Source organism: Gossypium hirsutum, chromosome D07, assembly GCF_007990345.1.
Source record: "Gossypium hirsutum isolate 1008001.06 chromosome D07, Gossypium_hirsutum_v2.1, whole genome shotgun sequence".
In the NCBI taxonomy this organism is placed as follows: Eukaryota; Viridiplantae; Streptophyta; class Magnoliopsida; order Malvales; family Malvaceae; genus Gossypium; species Gossypium hirsutum.
In genome coordinates, this window is record NC_053443.1 from 5,280,048 (window position 1) to 5,300,031 (window position 19,984).

General features: G+C 28.0%; 1 protein-coding gene across 1 annotated transcript; it reads left to right on the forward strand.

Annotated features, from left to right (window-relative positions):
• The first annotated feature begins 16,735 nt into the window (after nt 1-16,735).
• LOC107953617 (ethylene-responsive transcription factor 2) lies at nt 16,736-17,706 on the forward strand. Its single transcript, XM_016888979.2, has one exon. It carries the CDS (start codon nt 16,855-16,857, stop codon nt 17,503-17,505), a length of 651 nt encoding a protein of 216 aa, XP_016744468.1. The 5' UTR covers nt 16,736-16,854; the 3' UTR covers nt 17,506-17,706.
• Nucleotides 17,707-19,984: the final 2,278 nt, after the last annotated feature.

The following is a 19,984-nucleotide window of genomic DNA, read 5'->3' on the forward strand; positions in this document are numbered from 1 at the left end:
TTAGCTATCAAGTTCAAATACTTTGGATTTAGTGTTTGCACGTGCCGTGGACTTTCAAAAGCTGTTGGAATGGTGGTAAAATGTAAACTTTTTGCCAAAGCAACGTTGAAAGTTTTGCCTACGCAAACTTTTTGACCATTCCAAAACCAAAGCTATTACCATTTTCAATGTTTGTAGAATTTTAATTACCACGTTTCTAAATGTAATAATAATAATTTATAAACCACTAGTAAGGGTTTAGAATGATGGATTAAAAACATTTATGAGACGAATCACTTCCTATGAATAGATGGACACTTGATACAAATCATCTTGTGTCCCCCACGATGCATCATGTGGGAACCACAATGCAACTCTTGCTTGACCTTTAATGCTTATCAATTTTATTAAAGGTCTAGAAGTATCGAACAACATTTCGAAGTTCACACTCTAGCACCTTTTAACTTACCCTCTTTTAATTTTTTTTTAGCAGTAAGATTTTGAGAACCTTTTCTCGAAAGTAAAACTCTCTCAAGCATTCTCTCAACAACCAAGCCCTTCTTCCTCATAAAATTAGAGACAAAGATCACCTTCATCACAACCTTTGTAGAGAAGATCAATGGAGAAAGCTGAACAAGCAACATCTTTTATTTCTCAAGAAGCAGTTGAAATCCGTCCTATTTAATAATATTATAGATACCCAATTTTGGTTATTAACATTTTATCTCTTCCTTAAAATAAATAATCTTAACATTTTGATTAACGATCATCGTCTTGTGTTTTAAGAGATGTTTCACGAAAGATATTTAACGTGATACCATTTTAAGAGCAATCATTATGCCATTTGAAAGCATTTGATTAAGACAATTTTAAGGAGCTTTAATCGATCATACTAGTGGAAGATTCACAAATTTGGCACTATCTATATATATATTGAAGACTTGTTTCGTTGCTTTGGCTACGAGTTGAAAAAAGCACTATTTGCTCATCATAAGAACTTGTCAAGGGGAAGATATTTTGTAAACAAATTGTTTTTTTTTATTTAGTTTGTAAATAAGCTTTCAAGAAAAAAGTTTGAGTGGAAGAGTGAATCTAATTAAATGTGTAGAAATGAGATTGGAACTTGGTAAGTAAGTTGAACTTAATCACATCTTGTACTATTCATTCATAGTGGATTACTCTGTGAGTAAGGCTTGATAGACATAGGAAGGGATTTCCAACCGTGTAACATATGCATTGTTGTTACTTTCTTTTTACAGTTGTTTCTTTAATCACGATTCACAACACAACTGACAAGTGACTCAACACTATCAAATAACATATGACTCTAGATTTTCGTGGGTAAACTGTTAATGAAAGATTTGTTAGTCAATAAATTGTTAACCAAAACCGCAATTTAAAAAAAAAACCTTTTCTTTAAAATGTTTTTTTATTTCATAGAATTTAACTTTTTATGTTACGTTTGGTTGGAGTATTATTTTTTATATATGTTTTAGTATATGAGCTAGCACAAAACTAATTCAATCGATAATATTTAGCCACTCCCATGACTTTTTTCTAGTGAAGAGAAGGAAAAAATTTCACCTATTTTAAAGATGTCTTATTTTTACAAGACTTTTTACTCATATTTCTAATTCCATGTTTAAATTCACACTAACTATTTCTTTTTATTTTATGTCTAACTATTGTAGTACACAAGTAATAAAAGACTTTTTCCTTCTATTATTATTCCTTCTATTATTATAATAATAATCTGTAACACCCCTATACCCGGTTTGATCCAAGGAACCTAATATAAGAATATTATATTTAGTGCCAAAGTGATTTTGGCTAATCACTAATATATTTAAACATTTAAAAAAAATAAGTTTTCATAAATTATATTTTTGTCCCTACTACTTGGAACACACTTGATCTTCCTAAGTACGCGACTTTTTATTCAAAATTTTGAAACATACCCTCTTGGCACTTGGAGATATGATGAGATGGATGCTCACAACCTCAATTACAACTCTTCAAAATTACTGTACCTAATCTGCTCACGGAAAACAAAATCGTACGCTGAGTAAAACTCAGTGGTATTTCTATAATCCGAATATTTAAAGACATGATAATATAATAAACACAATTAAATTATAAGGACATATTAATGTCTAGTATCATGACTATCATTTTTTTTATTAAACAATATCCTATTCGCACAATTGCTATATAAATGGTTATTCACATATCAAACCATAGTTATTCGTACAATGACATTAGTCATGCAATACTCAATTCATGAATACATCATTATATACCATACTCAATTTTCATCACTTGCTATATAATAACTTTCCATAATTTGTTCACATATAATTTAAACAATGGCACTATCCATTCCATATTCAATTCATGAGTATTTAACTCATGTATTCTATGTATTTACAACATATTTCATATTCTATTTTCAATTTCATTTCTCATACCATGCCATTTAAATATCACTTATAAAACTTTATTATATATTTACCTCTATTAACACGACTCGGACTCGGACGGATACACGGATCCAACCAAAACACACCAGTTTGGCACGCAGTGTCTCATCGGATAATTCGAAGTAATAATTTGACACCCAGTGTCTCATCGGCTAAACCGAAGTAAATTAGCACCCAGTGCCTCATCGAATTAATCCGAAGTAATAAATTGACACCCAGTGTCTCATCGACTCAAAGTTGAAGAAATCCCTGAACTCTTCCAATCTTATGGCATGTCATCTATATCCGGCTCAGCCCCGATACAGTTAATAGGGTTCCAATTCACTTTTCAAATACAACCAATATTCATTTCAATTCAAATAATCAATATGTTCAATATATATACCAATTCAATCAATATAAATTCATCACATATTAAACCAATCCATTTCGATTGCAAAACACAATAATTCTCACCTCAACACTTACCATATACATTAAATTAAAAATACAACAATTAATAATTAGTTTCAGATTATAGAAATACAAACCGGAAATTTCGAGCTATTCGACATCGACTTTATCTTTTCCCTTTTTAGTCGATTCCGATATGACGTTAGCTACGGAATTAAAACAATTAAAATTCATCAATACAACACAATTCAATTTCATATTTAATATTTCAATTTTTACTCAAATATTGCCTAAATTTCAATTTAGTCCCTAAACCGAGACTAACTTTTATTCTTCGCATTTAGTTCTTTATTTTCATGCAAATTCCACATTATACTAAATTCAACTCCCTATTTCACATAAATTCCTAAATTTCAAAATTTTTACAATTTAGTCCCTATTACTCAAAACTTATAATTTATTCCATAATTTAATCCCTTTCTCAATTCTAACTTAAAAATCTATCAAATTAATCCCTAATACTCAAATTATTCAACATAGACAACATCTAAAAATCCAAAAATTTCTAAAATTTCAGCATAGGTTAAGTATTATTTAATACTAGGATTTCAAAAATATAAAAATTACAAGAAAATGGACTAAATTAACTAACCAATTGAACTTTAAACCCTTGAGACCCTAACTTTTCTCCTTCTTTCTTTTTCCCCCTGTTTCGTTCTATTCTCTGTTTCTTTTTCAATTCCTTTTTCTTTTCTTTTATTTATTTTGTTTTAATTATAATAATATAATAATATATATTTACTTAATTAATAAGCAATACATATTTTATTATTAAATACACATGTTTATTATTATTACACATGAATTTACCAACACCATCTACTTGTCAATTTATGGCTTAATTTCTTATTTAGTCCCTTCACTTTTCCTCTAATCTATAATTCAACTTTCTCTCTATATGCAATCTAGTCCTTACACCTAATTACTCTTAATTTAAACAAATTCACCTAATCAAAACCTAATTAACCACACAACTAACTTTGTAAATGTTTTTAATAAATATTTACGAATCCGTTTTACGAAAACAGAGACCCGAAAGTACACTTTCCAATACTCGTGACTATCGAGTCGTTACATAATCAAACAAGTAATTACTCTCATAATTTTACACTAAAATTTGTACTATAATGAAATGTGTATTGTAATTAATTAATCATTATATTCAGTACAAATTTAATATTTTTTTGACACAATTTCTAAAACATATCATAGTCTCTCCCCAAGACATAAATAAGAGAATAATGCGTTTCAACGCACTCGAACCTACGTCTTTCTGCATTGACAACAATACTCATACCAATCGAGCTAAAACATAATCAACTATACAAATTTAAATTAACTTTTGAAGATAAAACTTTTTTTAACTCTGAATTATTATTGTTTTAAATTGTTTAATCATATTTGAAAAAAATTGGATGTAATCATTTTTAAATATATTTTTATAACATCTAATCAATTAATATATTTAAGATAATAGAAGTAAAAACTTAAAGGCTTAATATAACATTTGGTACTTAAATTTGATATTTTTTTATTTGATATATGGATTCGACACTTTTTTCTAATTTAATATTTAATATTTTTATCCGATTTGGCACTTGAACTTATTTAATGTCGTACAAATTACTCCAATATACTAATCATGCTATCTTTTCTGAGGTAGCAAAAAAAATCAATCCATGCTTGTCATGTGGCAAATGGCATGGTGTTTCTTTTTTTATGCATTTTAAATGTTCAATTACTTTTAATTTAATTAATCTATTTTATTTTTATTTTGGGTTTTAAAATTTATTTTATTCAATATTAATTTCTCGAGTATAGCTCAATGCATAACTTTTTAACAGGAATTTCCTCTAATACTGGTGATATTTTTGTAGTACAACAAGAATTTTTTAACACCGTCTGTGTTTTGAAGTAATTTGTGTATCATTTAATAAATTTAGATATAAAACCTAAATACCAAATTGAGAAAAAAATATCAAATATCATATTAAGGGAATCTTAAAATGTTTGGGGGAAAAAACTCACAGTATATAAATGTGCAATTATGAAGGGAAGATTGGGGGTTATTTTTTATTCATCAAATAATTTAAGAATATTGATTTTGATTAATATAAATTGTTAAAGAAATGATTGAAATTCAACAGAGAAAACATGATGAATAATTGTAAAAAGTTGCAATTATTGAAATTCATTTAATGGACCTTTTATTTTACTTACTATTCTAACAGTTTGTGATAATTTTAAATTTAATCATTTTATACGTTAACTTATCGAATGTTAATATTATGCAGTAATAATCCAAATTTTCTAACGCTGCACTTCTGTAATTATATATTTGAAGTTTCTTGGACATATTAAAATAAATGAACATTTTGCACCATGCACCAAGTCTCCATACTGTTAGTTAATAGTCTAGACATCGTCCACTAGTCAACTCATTGACATTTACATATAGCTGTCCATTGAAGCAACATCCATTACTTCTTTTATAATTGATTAAATTTTACTATTAATTTTAAAATAAAAATAAATTATTAGAAAGGATGGCTACAAAATTCGAAAAAATTAATCTTCATAAAAATACTTTAATCATACAAGAAAAAAGGGTTTTTTACAAAATTATTATAAAAAATAAAAAATAACTAAAATATTATAACTTTTTTTATTTACCAAAATATATAAAAAAATAAAAAACAGAAGAAAAAAAACCTGACAATAGCCGGCCAATCACATTGATATTTTATTGATAATATATTGATAATTTCCAAAAGAAAAAAGAAATTAAAATTGCGGTGTGGGACTGGGAACTGGGAAGTGACATAAGGAAAGCCATGCGGGGGATCGTCGAAGGTACGTAAGGCGCGCGAAGGCATGGCCAATGGGCATTACCGCACGCCACTTATAACCAACCAACAAACAAAACCTCTTGACCACCATGCATTCACTATTATCAACGCTTGAATTCTGACTTTCTAAAAGAAATAATACTTTTTTTTTCTTATTTTAATTATTTATAACAATTTTTCACTTATATCAATAATATTTATAATTATGAAATAAGATCAATATTCAATTAGTTCTCTATAATTGTATATGGTCTAAATTTTTAACTAAAATTATAGTTATTTCATATAAGCAAGCCCAGTAATGATCATTTATTAAATGAAAATGATCTTAATTAAAATATTATTTTAATAAAATGATTAAATTTCACGTGAAAAAATATATCAACCGTATTTTATTAACTGAAAATAATTTTCGATGAGTGGAAGTAAAACTATCAATTCAAAAAACTATTAAGTTCTCTAATTAAATATTCTATTAATTTGAAACATCGTAAACTAATAAATTGATCACTTGAATTTAGTAACTCGTTATAAATTAATCAATTTAATCTAATAACTTATATTAATTAATTGAACTTGTTAAATTTATGAACTTTGTATTTAATTTAGTTTGACTGCGGTTAATACTCCAAATGGGCATGCAAAAGGAGTCAAGTCGAGTTTGGTGCAAATTATCAGACATCAATTAGCAAGGGACTAGAATATTAAGGTATTGTATCTTCCACATTCAGTTCATATAGTTGCAGATAATATGGCAGCTCTAGGCGGGCCATGACCCACTTGGATTGTGTATTTACGATAGTCCAACCAAACAAGTTGCTACGAGATTACTACAAGAAAGTGTTGGTGAACTCTGTAAGGATTATTATGGCTAATTGTATTTAGTTTATTCTTTTTACAAAAAAAATGCATAAAAGTAATAATACATGCACATGTTATATGTCATTTAATTTTGTTGATTTGATTCCCACATTCTTTTTTTTTAACACAATTCTCACTTTCTTTATTAGATGGAAATTCACGATATGAATTTTATGGTAAGTTTACAATTATTATCTCTCTATAACTGAAAAATTTTGGGTAACAAATGTGGTTGTTATTGAGAGGGTTGATTGTATTTATATTCAATCTTTGACTTTTTTTTGTCATCTGGTAATTTATTTTGAATCTCGATTAAATTCAAAATTGAGTTGAGCCAAATCTTTCAAAGGGAGAGCAGCTCTTTCAATGCTTTTTTTTTTCTAATTCTATTTAAAGAATGTTGTTTAAATTGGATCAAGATCGATTACTATACATGTTTAAAAAGAGGGTTAGAACAATTTTAGAGTGAACTGGGGTGGCGAGAGGGGTCAAGCAGAGGCCTTGGCCCTCCCCCCCTAAAAGAATTAAACAATCACATTTTTATTCTTTAAAATATATAAAATTATTAATTAGCAATGGTAAAGTTGCATTTTAGCCCTCAAAATGATATATTTTAATTTAAACCTTTAAAATTATAAAGATATTAGCTAATATAATGGTAAAATCACATTTTAACTCTTATAAAATTTCATAACATAATTACATCTCCTAAAACAAATTCTGATTCCGCCTCTAAAAATGAACCACTGAAAACCAAAGTTGAATCACGAATCACAAACCGGGTGAACCAATTTATTTATGTTTTTAGCCCAAATTAATGCCTCAAATCGAAAGAAAAAAAAAACCCTCCAACTTATCCAACTCAAATAATTAAACCAACCAACAAAATCCACCAAAATATTTAAAAAGGTGAAAAAAAAAACTAACTTAAATCAGAGTACACAATTTATGTTTACATCATTATTAATATTTATTTACACTTGTATTTTTTTTTAATTTTTTTCTAATTTTATTTTACTTACTTTTTAAAATTTTAAATTTACAAATTGATTCAACCAATTGAAACTAATTTCAAAATCATTGACTTAGGAACATCAAACTTTAAACAACTGTTTACATTATTACGTAGTTTTTTTTTCTTTTAATAATTTTATTATAAATTTTGATTATATTTGTTTTTTACACAAAATTATTTATAGCCCATCTACGACTAATAAATAGAAGGATAGTACGCTTTAATACACTCGAACCCACATCCTTGACAAAAATTATAAAAGTACAAATATAATATAAAAGTCTTACCTCCTCAATCAATTTTTGTTGTTTTACGAAGTTATCAACAATTCGTCCAAATTTCCTATAAAAAAAGAAAATCAAATTCGACGAAATTAATTAACGTAACGTGAATCATGCACTTTATATTAGTTAATGGAAGAAAAAAATAATAACAATTGTTGTGAAAAGGAACTACAATTAATTTTATAAAAAAAAATATTAATATTTAATTCACTATTTAGTGTAGAATTTGTTTATGTATTAATATACCATTAAAAATTTAATTACTTATTAAAAAAATTAACTATACATATTTGTCTTTAAAACTTTTAATAGAATAACGACAAATAATTTAGTGTTAATTAGTATATAAATCTGCACATAAATAGCATATTAAATACAAATTAAAAAAAAAAGCTGTAGAACCAATGAGGCCTTGACACAGTTAATAAAAATGGAGCTATGCGTCTTTGAGTATTTATATTTGAGACCTATCACGTGCAATTGCCATATGTGATTAGTTCCATCATATGTTGTTATCATGTTTAAATTTTAATCCTGTAAGTTAATTTTAATCCGAATTATTTCGATTTTTAGTCCATTGATATTGATGTTAACTAGACTTTATTTTGTAATTTACCCAAACAAACATTTCTCAAGAAAAACAAAGGCTAAAAAATGAACTCTATAAAATTGGAATTTAATTTATATGCTTTTAATTTTAAGAAATTATATAGAAAACAATTAATATTTAGATTAAAATAGAAAAAAACAAACAAATAAGACAGAGTTGGGTCGGCAAATAATATGAAGTAATGGAACAAAGAGTGAAGACAATGGGGCACGCCCCATCATAATCGTAAAATCAATTAATTAAAAAAAAGCAGCTATACCTTTGACAAATTGCATTTTATAACGTACAAGGAAGAAAAGCGTGAAAATCACTTCCACCTATTTAAAATTTAAAGGCCCTACACCTATGTCACAATTTCAATACACATAAATAATATATTTGTAGTAATTTATTTTTTCTTTCATATTTCAATTATATATTTTTTATTATTTTCTTCTCTATTTAGTTATATAGATAAAGTAAGTTTATTGAAATTATATAAAATATCAATCTTTTTATTTGAATCTCAACAAAACTTATAAGTTCAGCCCATTTTTCAAGAAGAATTAACGGAACTCTTCCAAACTACTTTCACAACTCTTCAAACACTCTCAAACCACCATTACTGATTCTTGACTCTCCGTGTGAACTATTTCTAATTTCCTAACACTAAACCTTGTATCAACAATCGGCATTGCCTGTGGGAAACAAAGCAAAAACCATGTCTCTATCATATGAAAACAACCCCAACTTCCAACCAACTTCCAACAATAAGTAGACTTCCTACGAGGGGGGTAAATGAGTCAAGCGGAAATAGATAGTGGCAAGCAGAAGCTCGACTGGGAATTCGAGGCTTGATACTATAGGCTCGAGCTTGATGAACATCAATATCTAAGCTTGAGCTCAACTTGAGACATAATTGAGCTACTCAAGCTCGACTAAACTCGTTCATACTTAAGCTTTTTCTATATAATAAGGATAATGATATAATTTCATAATATAAAAATACATTAAAAAGAATAGCTGGATTAGGCTTGTTAGTTTTTAGAATTGAGTATTATCATGTTCAAAGTCGACTTGAACAATAGCTTGAGATGCTTGAGCTTAATAATTACTAAATCAAATTTGAATTTTACAAATTAAACTCAAATAGCATGTGAGCATCAATGTCTCATTTACACTATACTTCCTGCAACAGTACAACCCAACTCCCTCTTATATTTCTTTCAACTTTGCCTCAAAGTCTTTCACTACCTTCTTCAAGTGAGCAACCTTCCTTTGCAATGTCATATATATATATATAGAGAGAGAGAGAGAGAGAGAAACCTAAGCTACTTGAAAAAAAAAAACAAACAAACAACAACCTTCGTTTGTTTTCAAATAAGATCAGTCATCCTTTTGCTTGGTCATAATCTTATTCTTTGAGCTAAACTAATCGTAATTATTATGCCATGCTGATGTCATACTTATATTAATTAATGAAGTTACATTACAATCACATGCTCCTTATTTAAGAAGCAGTCCCCATGTAAATAATAAGACAACTAAAAAAAAAATTCAACAATAATAAATTTAACCCATTAATAATACTGAGGCTAATCTCAAACCCCAAATGATGGCTTGATAGTCAAAGGTGTTAACCACCCCAGGTGTGACTTAAATTTGAGTTGTGCTAGTCGTGTTTAGTGTTCGGGCTTTGCCCTATTATTGTAATTAACAAAAAAAAATACAAAGGGTAATCTCTATGTATTATTTTTTGTTATCCACATATATGGTATAATGAGTTTCAATGTTCAATTTTTTTTAGGTATAATCACAGGTGTACTCATCTGTTTTACGGTCTAAGAGTGTTACACTTCTCCGCCACTCAAACACGTGTCAACACTAGAAGTATTGTTGACTTCCCTGTTGACTCCATCTGAAACTATGCATTGCCTGATCATCTTTTCTCAACACCCTTTGGTGAGACCATCTATCCCTTCCTCGAAGGAGCTAGCCACCCACATTTTAAGTATGAACGCTCTTCAGGTGTGAACACCCCTTTAAGGCTATAAGGGATCCAGTTGAGCATAACAACCTTATACTAATTGAATGAATAATGAAATGGGCCCCACGATACACGTCTTTCACGAATTGAATGAGAATAATTTTATTCATGGCAATTTGTCACGTCACAGTAATGGACAAGGGGGTTTCTATAAATACCCTAATCAACAATGAAGAAGAGATTAATTTTCAACACCCTAAAATTACTTTGAGCAATTGCCCTCTTAGTCTGTCCTCTTGTCCTTGTTCTGGCTCTTGGCCTCCTTAAATGAACTAGCCTCCACGGCCCCACCTTGACCCTCCTCCCTTGTTGTACACTGTATCAACAAAGAGTAATCATATTCGGGTTGAGATGGTATTCAGGTAAAGTCCTTCCAATAATGACAACTCTAAAATTAGAACTTGGTTGAAATACCTAAAGAAATCTACTACCACTTTTTCTAATCACTTACTGATAAGATTGAACCTAATTGATCCTTCAATGAAAGATTGCACAAATTCTTAAATTGGTATCTATCTCCTTAGCTTTGGATCTTATGATTGAATCACTGAAAAACTTTTTAAGTCTTGAGTGCATCTACTCCATTTCCATAAGCTCAGTTGGGTTCTTGAATATCTTGCTTGCCTTCCATACTATCATCAGATAAACAAACTAAAAAGATTGTAACAATATCTAGCACTACATTAATATGAAAATATTTTTGAAATATTACAACCCAATTAATTAGTTGTTGGAAAATATATATTAAACAAATGGAGTAATTGTGGATAGCAGCTTCTAGCCAAACTTTGTCTCTATATAATCAAACTGACGAAAGCATATATAATATTAAAAGGATAAAGGCATACAATATTAATTACATGAATTATATAAACTCTTCGTCAAATACCAAAAAATAGCTTCTTCTCATTTAGACCATTTTGCTAAACCTTTCATTTTATTTTTTATTTCCAAAGTCAGAATTGGTAATTTATATTGTAAGATGCCTTAATTTATTCAATGTGATATACATATAATGTATTAGACAAAATTCCAAATAGATAATGATAATTTTAATAGTTTATTATCTCTGTTAAAGTTGTGTAACCCAATTTCTTGTTATAGTGGCAAAACAGGTTGTACAAGTGAAATCCATATAAAAGTAATTTTTTTCTATTTTATATTGATTGGAATAAGGTGTTTTAACCTTACTACACTGCTTCTATTTGACATTGATTAGAATAAGATTTTTTCAACCTATGAACAGATGTAGTCTAAACTGCTCATGTACCATTTGAATTCTACATTAGTAAATTTTCTTCTCCTCTGCTCGTGATTTTTTCCCAAAAGGGTTTCCACGTAAAATCTTTGTGTTATTATCTTTTCCTTTCTTTTTGCTTTGTGATCGTTCTATATTGTCATTGTCGATGTTCAACTTTTACAATCTACATATTGATGAAGGAAAAATAACAAAAGAAAAAGTGAAGTATATATATAAAAGGATTCACTTGTGATAGTGTGAAATTAATATGATTTTACATACATATTTTTTGTTGGAAAAATTGTAATTTTTAGAAACTTTAAGGCATATTCTCAATTTGTAAAGGTGGAGAGATGAATCATAAAATTATGGTTTTATATTCTACTCCATGAGACTTTTACAACGGTATATTATATGCTCAAAATGGTTGAGTGATAAATGAGAAATTGATGCTCAAAGCAAGCTACTTGTGAATATTTGTTGAGGAAAAGAAAAACTTAGATCCCACATTGGTTAAATATCAAGTGTGAGATGTATATATGTATGAGAACCCACTTAAAAGATAGTTAAATGATTAAGTTTGAAACCCTGTCTCACGCGCAAGAGGGGTGTAGATCCAAACCCATTGGGGTTGGGATGCACCCCCACGATGTGGGCGACATGAAATGCCTTGACTGGTCAAGCCCAAAATGGGTCTACGGATATTTTGTGTCTTTATTCATGGATATTTCTAAAATTCCTCCATATTGAATGCCTATAAAAGGCTAAAGATTTTTTTGAACACGGACAAACACTCACACCGAGTTTATTTTGCTTTCTAGAATTCCTCTCTTTTTCCTCTCCATATTTTCCAACGTTCCAGTGATAGAAGAAGCCAAGGTTTGTTCATTGATCGCTGCAAAGGTGCTACTACTTCGATCATCGTGTTGTTGTATCCTGTGAGACAATCAACCAACTTTTCTCCAAGTACTGTAAGAGTGGCCAAATCTGTCTTAAGGAAACTGTGTAAAACAGGCCTCAATATCCTGTAAAATTCGATTCATTATTCGATTTTGGTTTTTCATAATCTTATTTATTTAATTGAATTCTCATATCTGATATTTTAAATATTAATATTTATTTTATTTTATATAAATATTTGTTTATTTATATTTATTCGCTAACGTGTTTTGTCCTACACTTTTTTCTTATTTGTATTTATTGTTTTTTTTCCCCTCTGATGTCATTCTTAATAAAATTTTACATAAGCTTAAAAACAAAAACATTTTTATAAAATTTTCTAATACTAATATTTTAATAATCCAACATCATATTTCATATTCTATTCATACTGATTGTACATGTCAAGTTTGGAGTAAATTATTATTTTTAGATATTTATTTTTTTTGTAAAAAAATTCAACTATAGTATATACATATATATTTTTTAAATTTTAGAAATATCATTAATTTTTTTAACCTTTTTTGTGGTTATATCTTGGCCTTGAAAAGCTAGAGATTGTAAAGGCTTATTTATTAAAATGATCCTAAAATCTTAATAAATTTTAAAAAGAAGAAAAACCTTAAAATTTAATGACTTTTAAATAAAAACTTTCAAATAATTCAGTAAATAAAATTAAAATTTTCGAATAGTTTAATTATAGTTTACTTTTTTTTTAATACAAAAAGGAGGGTCAGGCAATAGCAACAAAAGGACTAACAATACTTGCTCCTTCCTTGGTTCCTAAAGCCTTTATCCCTTGATGGATTCATTTGTTCCCGTGGCTTGTAGCACGATGCACCACCCGATACTCCTTCCATATCCCAGGAGCCAATTATTACAGGGACATATGCAAGGGGCAGGTACGTATCTTGCCCCAAATTAGTAAAATTGTTTTTAAGATCCCTTAAAATTTTATAAAATTATAAATTAGTGTAACATTAAAATTATCAATTGCCAAAATATATGCTCATTTCCCTTGTTTGAATATAAAGCCATTTGTAACTATAATATTCAAACGAGAATTTTATTCATCTTTACATTTGTTTTTCAACATTAAGCATAAACTAGTGGAATCCATGTGAATCTCATAAAACAAAACCCGTTCATATTAATTATTTTATTTCCTAGTTATTTTCTGGTTTTAGTTTTTCTACTTCACAAAATTCATCTTTTGTTATTTCTAAAATCTAATGCGCCAAACATATGATCATATGTGTAATGTCATGTCAGCTTGTTATTTCTACACATATTACTCACTAAAAATTCAGTTAATGGATTAACGATTATCAATCACATCAAGATTGAAATTTTAAAATTCGAAAAAATACAAGGACTTAGAATGATCCAATTGTAGAATATGGACCATATTTTACAATTGTATGCATCGCACGAGATTGATAATCGAATTCAACCAAACTGGTTTATTTTTTATTGTTTGGATCAAGACTAAAATTGATCAAATTAAAAGTACAATAACTAAAATTAATCAAATTAAAGTAAAGAAATTAAATCGACACAACTTTCATAAAGTATAAGAACTAATAACATAATTTAACTTAACTCTTAAAAAGTAAATGAATTATGTAGTTGATAATGAAAATTTGTGAAATGAGTAAATTAATATAGATTAATAATATCACCATGATGATGAATAAGAAACATTAAAAAATCAAATTAATAAACCTTATCCACTTCGCGTCCTCTGCCATTAGACTTCATCTACAGGCTAGATTAATGCTGTGGGAGTGGAGAGAAATCGGTTTAATCGATCGATTCAATCGATTTTTTCAAATCGATTTAATCGATTTTAATATGAGAAAATTGATTATGGATTATTGGGTTGAGTTTATATGATTATATAAAAAAATCATCGTATGTAGTATTTATATGTCAATAATAATAATGCAATACAATGTAATAGCAGTAACACAACATAATACTTGTAATTAGATAGAGTTGAAAATTAGAAGAAAAATTTTGTTGAGGCCTGTATGAACAGATTCCTTAAGACAGATTCGACCTCTACTCGGTGCTTTGAGTAACGTTGGACGTCTGTTTTCCAGGATACAACAACAAACGATAACAGTCAGTAGTAGCACAACAATAGTTATCAATCAAACACAATCTTGCCTTTCTCTATCTTCAGGAGGAATGAATTTAGAAGAAATTTTTTATATTGATGGTTTTTTATGATGTTTTTGGAATTCTCCTAACTTGGCTTTATATAGAGGAGATGAAATGAATGAAGAGATTTAGACCGATTCATGAAGAGTGTTGTTGAAAAGTTGATAGATAAATGAATAGACACAATGAATGAAAAGATGCAATATTAAACTAAAAACAATGAATCTGTTCATCAAAAGATACAATTGTTCAAAAGATACGACTGTTCATCAAGTGACAGAACTATTGTTTAATTTGAGCATTAATTTATCATTCATCACTCAACAATTTCGAGCATATTATATAGAATATAAATCAATAATTTATTTTTCAAACCTTCAAATTTATCAATAAAATAATATGTCTCAAAGGTCTAATATATCTATTATTTTCTAACATATTATGTTTTTATTATATATTATATATTTTAAATAATTTTAAAATAATATAAAAATAAATTAATTTCTTAAATAAAGATAAATATTATTAAACTCGAATTTAATTCAATCGATAATTTAAACTTAATATTCTGATTTCCGCCCATAGATGTACGTGTAAAGCATTGAGAATTCCCGAAACCGCCCGTAGGTAATATAGAACTCGTCTTGTCGTGTAATAGACTTGTAGACAAAAGGTGGTTTAAGAACTTTATACACCTCATCCATAGCCTTCACGTGCCCCACATTTCCTTCCAATTTGCCCACTTGCATTTTACAAATTTCATCCACTTCCCAACTTTTTAATTTATTAATTTATTTTAATTCAAATTATAGTTGGTGTCAATTTAGGGATTGAGTCGATAAAAGTCTATGTATTAAGAGTTAGATTGCAGTTTGTTTTCACTATTTAAAAATTAATAAATTAATCTATATACATTAGATCAAATAGTAAATTGTCATTTCTATTAAATTTTCCATCTATTTTTAAATAATTAGGGAAAAATACAATTAAGCTCTTAGTATAATGTCTCATATTTATTATACATAATTGAGATCTTTTACTATATTAATGTTATGTTTTAGTTGAAATGTCAAACATTATAAAAAAAAATCCTGAGCTTAATCGAGTTCATTTTAAAAAAGAAAATCGAGTGGGAGGATCAAATTATATTAAATTAAAACTTAGAGATCAAATCTTCGTATTAAATATAGTATAAGGATGAAAATCTGAAATTTAACATTTATTTTTGGTAAAAATATCTCTCTAATCTCTCTTAATTTTGATATTTAGCAAATTGGTTCTTTCTCAAAAATATTAGAACAAGGATGAAAATCAGAAATTGACATTTATTTTTGGTAAAAAGATCTCTCCAGTCCCTTTCAATTTTGATATTGAGGAAAATGGTCCTTCTCAGAAAAATAGAGCAATTTAATCTTATCAATTTCGAAATGGAGCAACTAAAGACAATTAATTTCAATGTTAATATTTTTCATCAACTGTACATATTTTTTATTGGTATAATAACAAATTTAACTCTCAAAATTTTATATATTTTGTCAATTTGGTATTACTTTAACAAATTTAACCCACAACATTTACACAAAATATATAAACATCAATGCTAAATTCATTATAATACCAATCAAAATTATGTATAACTGACAAAAAAACATAAATATCATTATTAATTGTACTTAATTACTCACTTTCAAAACTAAATTATTTTAATTTTTTTAGAGGGACCAATTTGCTCAATATAAAAAATTTAAAAAAAAAACCACAAAAGTGTTTTTACTTGTATTTTATTCTTACTTAATTTTAATTTTCTTTTCTCATCTATAAATACCCTCCATCTCCTTTTAACTTGTGTCCATTAACAATATCATTCTCCTCCATTTTTTTTTTCTCTTTGATTTTTCATTGCTTTACACTATTTGATCAATCAGAAGCTTAACCCTAAAAGTTTCATCAGAATGAACAGTGTTAACCTTTCTCATCAATATCCTCGAACATCAAGCTTGACTTGTCTTAACTCTTGCTTGACAGAACACTGGGGTGATTTGCCCTTAAAAGTCGATGACTCCGAGGACATGATCATCTACAATTCCCTTCATGAAGCTCTTAACTTCGGTTGGTCACCGACGACAACGGGTTCAACGGCGGCAACGACAATTAAACCCGAGCCCAAAGATGAATCAGCAGAGATTATGGAAAACGCGAAGCCAATGGGGTTGACTCAAAAGGTGGTGAAAGGGAGACATTACCGTGGAGTTAGGCAAAGGCCGTGGGGGAAATTTGCGGCGGAGATTAGGGACTCGGCTAGGAATGGAGCAAGAGTGTGGTTAGGTACGTACGAGACAGCTGAGGAAGCTGCTTTGGCTTATGATCGAGCAGCTTATAAGATGCGTGGTTCAAGGGCTTTGCTTAATTTCCCGCATCGGATCGGTGACAATGAGCCTGAACCTGTTAGAGTTAAGGCTAAACGTGGGGCAACAAATGATTCGGTTTCGTCCAATGGTTCATTTCCCAAGAGAACGAGAAGCTTGGAAGCTAACAAGGCTGAGTTGACCACTGTGTTTCAATTGGGTCTATTGCAGGTTGGGGAACAGTTATTGGTGAATTAAAAATTATCAGAACTTTAAAAATGATGTTGATGAGAGAGACAGATGCAAACCCCGAAAAAGATAATCTCCATGAACCATAATCTTAAAAATAACATTGATAATACATTGGTTCACTAAAACAAATATTTTGTTTATTTTTGTTGGTTTATTGTAAAGCAAATTGAAGTTATGTGAATAGAAAAAGGCAATAGTTTTTTTTCCCTTTGATTTTGCAACGAGAGTATAAACATCAAGCTTTGAAAAGTAGGATTTGTTTCTTTTCTAATACTATTTAATATAATTTTAATTATTATTAATAAGTACTATTTTCACAATTTACGCATATATCTTACACAATTAAACGGTGATTATTAATTTATTGAAAACTAATGAATGAACTCAAATTGAATTTAGATGTACTAGAACTTGAACATAAGCTGATGCTAACCTGTACGTCACCAAAAGAGCTAGCAGGTCCAGTCTCCTTAAAATGAAAAAAAAATAATATTATCACCACTTTAAAAGTGATAAAAATTTAATTTAATCTTTTATATTACAATAATAAAATTACATCTTAATCCACAAATAATTTCTAACTTCGCCTTTATTCATTAAAAAAAACATATTAGTTTAAAGCTTGTAATCAAAGACAATTGTCAACTTTGTAATAACAAAAGGGATTAGGGCATTGCCACAACTTTTCTTTCACTTATTGGCAAAGATGATTTAATATGTTGGAGCAACTTTGAACAATTACTTTCAACTTTATCAATGTTATGGATAAACTTGCTTTAATTATTCATACAACGACTTCTTAAAGGAAATTGACATCCGAGTATATCCTTTGGCTTATCATATCAATTTATTTAATTGTTTTGAGGATACAATTTTTGGTCTACATAGGAGAGCATTTTAAATAAATTATTTGGATTGGTGTTAATACATAGGATTTGGGTTCAAATGTGTTGAAGCGCATTATTCTCCTTAAATGTTGATAAAATCCTATAATGAAATTAATATTAAATAAAAGATAAATTATTCTTTAATAAGTATGCTTTTCAAAATTTAAATTTGTATATTGCTAAAATCTAAACTATAGCTAACAATGTGTCTCAACTAATTAACTGATGACAAATAACACGATAATTTGAGTTTTATTTTTTATGCAGGAATAAATCTTAAAGTTATTTAAGAATTTTGGTGAGATGTGCAATTTGATACATTAATTTTGATTTGGTATAATTATACACATGAAATTTTGATTATGATTCAAATGAATATATGAAAATTTAATTTTACTCGATTGTACACATTTAAAAGAAATAAATATATTATTTTATTTATATTTTGAATAAATATAATTACTTGCGTTTGCAATATATAAAACTTAAAATAGTATTATATCGATAGTTATGTTAGTAGTTTATGAAAATTACATCAAATTAAAATTTCATGCGTAAAATTATACAAAATTAAAATTTACGTGTAGTTTTGAGATTTATCATTTAATATAATGATAGTGAAATTTTACTTATAAAATGCAATTATTTTTGTACTAATAAATATGATATTTTTCGTGAAATATAAAAATTGAAGAAATTGAGGTTACCCAATATTTCTTCATTGCTGTTGAAAACGTGGTGATATCGAAAACAGTATGACTTTTCAAATAAGGAAATTGCAGTGAGTTGGGAAATTATTTGTCACTTGTCAATTTATTGTCTCGCGACTTTCAATAAAGTCAGTTAACATATTTCAAAATTATTTAAGAAATTTCTTTTTGAGATATTTTATTAGGGGTGAAATCAAATTATTTTTAAAGTGATAGTACTAAATTATAAAATTTTTAAAAGGTTAAAATATAATTTTATTATTTTAAAGGACTAAATAAATATTTTTCCATATTTTAAGGGGTAATATGTAATCTGACCATAAATTAACTTGTAATTTTATTATTTTTAGGAAATAAGGTTCCTGCCAACTCCTCTAATATTGGGGTTTTTACAATAATATTATAAAAAAATAAAATAACCAAAATATTATAATTTTTTTATTATTTACCAAAATATATAAAAAACAAAAAAAAAACCTGCAAAAAGCTGCACCGAAATGACAGTCGCCTGATCAGGCCAATGGCATTGGCGGCACCAACGGTGCCATACAGATTGGCGGCATTACTCGTGTTATAAACACGACCTCTGTCTAGCTAAAGGCAGAAAAATCAGAAGAAAAAGAGGTGCTGCGGAAAAGAAGAGAAAAAGAGAAAAAAAAAAGGTATTTTTTAAAAAATAATTGATTATATTGTTGTTATTGTTTTGTATATTTTGTAATGTTTTTTGTTTTAAGTTAGTTATTAAGATTAATAAAACTCAAATTGATAGTTTTAGTTATTATTATTATTATTATTATTATTATTATTATTATGACTGTTGTTGTTGTTAGTATTAAGATGTTATTAATGTATTAAGATGTAACTTAGTAGTATTATTGTTAGTAAAAA